Consider the following 3,119-nt stretch of genomic DNA (forward strand, 5'->3'; position numbering starts at 1 on the left):
CGTTACGATTATTTCTGCCACCACTGTATGTATTTTCTTTTGCTGTAAAAGCCTTGCATTCGCTGGTTATAAGTGTGTATTAGACTTTCTTCTATATTAGATAACCCCAATCCCTTAGTAAACCTTACTTTTATTCAGAAAAATGGGCCTTATTATTGTTTCGAAGCTTATTTAATTTTGAAAGTCATTTTGGGATATCATACATACATATGAATTTACATTAGTATAAATATTTAAAAATTCTTATTTTTTTGCGACAGCCGAAGCCGAAGCTCAAGCTTACTCAGCTGGAGCTGGTGCTGAAGCAGCTGACGCTGGTAGTGGCAGCAGCGAAGGTGAGCGTCTCAGTATCATAAGTAGTGAAATGCATTGAAATATATTATATGAAGTAAAACTTTGCTCGTGCTTGTGTTCTTTAACATTATGGTTTCAACACCTGTTTTTCCTACCAAAAGCAAGGTGGCACAATTTCGCCACATATATTTTCGAGTATCAAATTTAAGCCGAGTTTATTTTATCGCATAGTCATGGGGCCCTGTACCCAAAAAATGAGCTTAAGCTAAGATTCAATTTTTACTAATGAAAAGAGTTTAAGCTCAACAGTTTCCCATTGTTGTAAGGACTTTATTTATTAAGTTCGGAATGTAACTTTTTTTTTACACATATAGAAACACAACAAAACACTGTAGAAGAAGCAGTAGATGCACCCGATGCTGATGAACCGTTATTGGAGGAAATGCAAACCAGTACAACTGAAACTGGTTCAACACCGAAAATTATTATCGCTTGGATACTTTCATCTACCCAGAAATGTATACAGTGTGAAAATGAAAAAACCTGTGGTTTTCGATATAAGAACCCTGAAAGTGGAAATTTAGAATATTTGTGCGAGCAAACGTGCTGTGATGCTCTGTTGTCCGCTAATCCTGGCAAGTATTTCATTCGCCGAAAAAAATTCCTTATTGAGGAACTAAGTAATGAACCAAAAGATAAAGATGTAGCAGAAAAGGGCAATGATGGTAGTGTTCCAGGTGACACGGGTAAATCTACAGAGGCAGAAAAAGAAGCAAACATGTATTCATGCTTGCAATGTAAGGAAGTGAAAGTATGTAAATACTTCTTTCGCCAGGATGATGAGCAACTTTACATTTGTAGCGATATATGCTATAACCTACTAAATTTGGAAGAACCTGACAAATTTAAATTAAAACGCCATTCAATACGTGTGCGAAATATTGGCGCAACTTTGACAACGCCTGTGGCGCCTTCACCAGGAGCTTTAACGACGGCCGTCACAAGTGCAAGCACAGCAGCTAAGACGAAAAGCACCCGGGATACGGGTGTTGTAGCTCGCACCACCGCAGAGGCAGAGGCTGCACGTATAGAGCGAAATGCCAGTTTTTTGCGCCGATGTGCAGAGTGTTTCAATGAGGTGACGTTAGGTGACAAAAATCTGCTCTGGGAAACAATGGATTTCTGTAATGAGATCTGTCTTGGCAAATACCAACGTACAATCGGAGCGAATTGTCAAACGTGCCATGGTGAAGTGCCACATCCTGCGCTCGGAAAGTATTGTGTGCGCTTCGGTTTCGACATTCGACAATTTTGCTGTGCTGCATGCCTCAATGAATTCAAAAAGGGCCTAAAGACCTGTTCGTGTTGCCAGAAAGACATTTCATCGGGTAGCGAAGGATTTCTCGCGCCTGTCGGTGATAAAGAACAATTCAAAGATTTCTGTTCACAGGCCTGCATGCGCCGATACGATAGCATGTGTAATCCAAAGAAGAAACTTCGCAATGATACTTGTGCAGTGTGTAACAATGATAAACCGGTGCGTGTCGAAATCATGCTGGATGGCAAAGAACATAATTTTTGCTCAAATCCTTGCTTTTCTGCTTTTAAATTCGTAAGCAATATAGTCGCTGATCAGTGCGCTATGTGCTCTAAGTATTTCGAACGCAAAGGCACCGATTCGTTTACCATTTATACAGAAAGGCGGACTAAAGTATTTTGTACACGAATTTGCCTTAATGTGTACATAATTGTGAATCGTCGTATAGTCTNTTTACCATTTATACAGAAAGGCGGACTAAAGTATTTTGTACACGAATTTGCCTTAATGTGTACATAATTGTGAATCGTCGTATAGTCTCATGTCAATGGTGCAAAGTAAAGAAATATAATTTCGATATGATCTATAAACAACAAGACTCACAAGAAATACTTATGTGTTCCCTTAATTGTCTAACGTTATATGGTGTGTCTATTAATGCGTTCTCCCGCACCGTTGCGAATTGCGACAATTGTAATACTTCTGCCACACCGCAATACCATCTCACCATGTCGGATGCTTCAATGCGTAATTTTTGCACATATCAATGTGTTATGCAGTTTCAGAGTCAATTTGCACGTGCACCGCTTACTTTGGAAAATGATTCACCAGCTACACAGCAAGCAGCTGCGGTGGGTCAACCCGCACCTAATAAAAGCAATGTACCATTTCCCACAGGATTGCCCAAAAGGGTCAAACTAAAGATTCCACAGCAGTCAAAGCAGCCAATACAGGTAAATACAAAAAATATATAAAAAAAATAAAGTTTTTAGTTAATATTGCAATGGAGCATAGGGAAAGTTGATTTGTTTGTTTGATTTAATTTAGTAAAGGGTAAAATATTCAACAAAAACTTATTTTATAACATTTGTATCCCAAACGAAACCTTCAGTTTTTAAATTGTACAAAAAAGAGAAGTGACTTTGACCAAAAAATTAAAATGGCTCCAAAAAGTTCCGTTGGAAACATTATTCGCTCAGTTGCAGTAATTTATTTCAAATTTTGTACAATTTTGCTAATAGCATGTTTTTTTGTTGTCAATGTAGGTCCCTCGATGCATCGAAAAATATCGATGTACATTTCGATGCATCGAATCAAAGAAAAACATCGATGTATTTTTGCCAAGTTTTTGGGAAATGAAGNAGCCCAGAAAGCGTTCCTCACGCTAGAAAAATTGGTAATAGAGAGCGAATACGTTCCACTTTTGGATTTTAAATGCCTTCTTCTTTATGTACGACTTTTTTCCGGGCACAAATGTGCAAAAGGGCAATTTGAAATAACTGCTGTT

General features: G+C 38.2%; 1 protein-coding gene across 1 annotated transcript; it reads left to right on the plus strand.

The window, feature by feature from the left end:
• Positions 1-232: 232 nt before the first annotated feature.
• LOC108382397 (zinc finger MYM-type protein 3-like) lies at positions 233-2,687 on the plus strand. Its single transcript, XM_017638773.1, has 3 exons — positions 233-335; positions 669-2,038; positions 2,128-2,687. Exons 2-3 carry the CDS (start codon positions 737-739, stop codon positions 2,584-2,586), a joined length of 1,761 nt encoding a protein of 586 aa, XP_017494262.1. The 5' UTR covers positions 233-335; positions 669-736; the 3' UTR covers positions 2,587-2,687.
• Positions 2,688-3,119: the final 432 nt, after the last annotated feature.

This window comes from Rhagoletis zephyria, unplaced genomic scaffold (assembly GCF_001687245.7).
Source record: "Rhagoletis zephyria isolate East Lansing unplaced genomic scaffold, Rhagoletis_zephyria_1.1 Rzeph_scaffold_26750, whole genome shotgun sequence".
NCBI classification, from domain to species: domain Eukaryota; kingdom Metazoa; phylum Arthropoda; class Insecta; order Diptera; family Tephritidae; genus Rhagoletis; species Rhagoletis zephyria.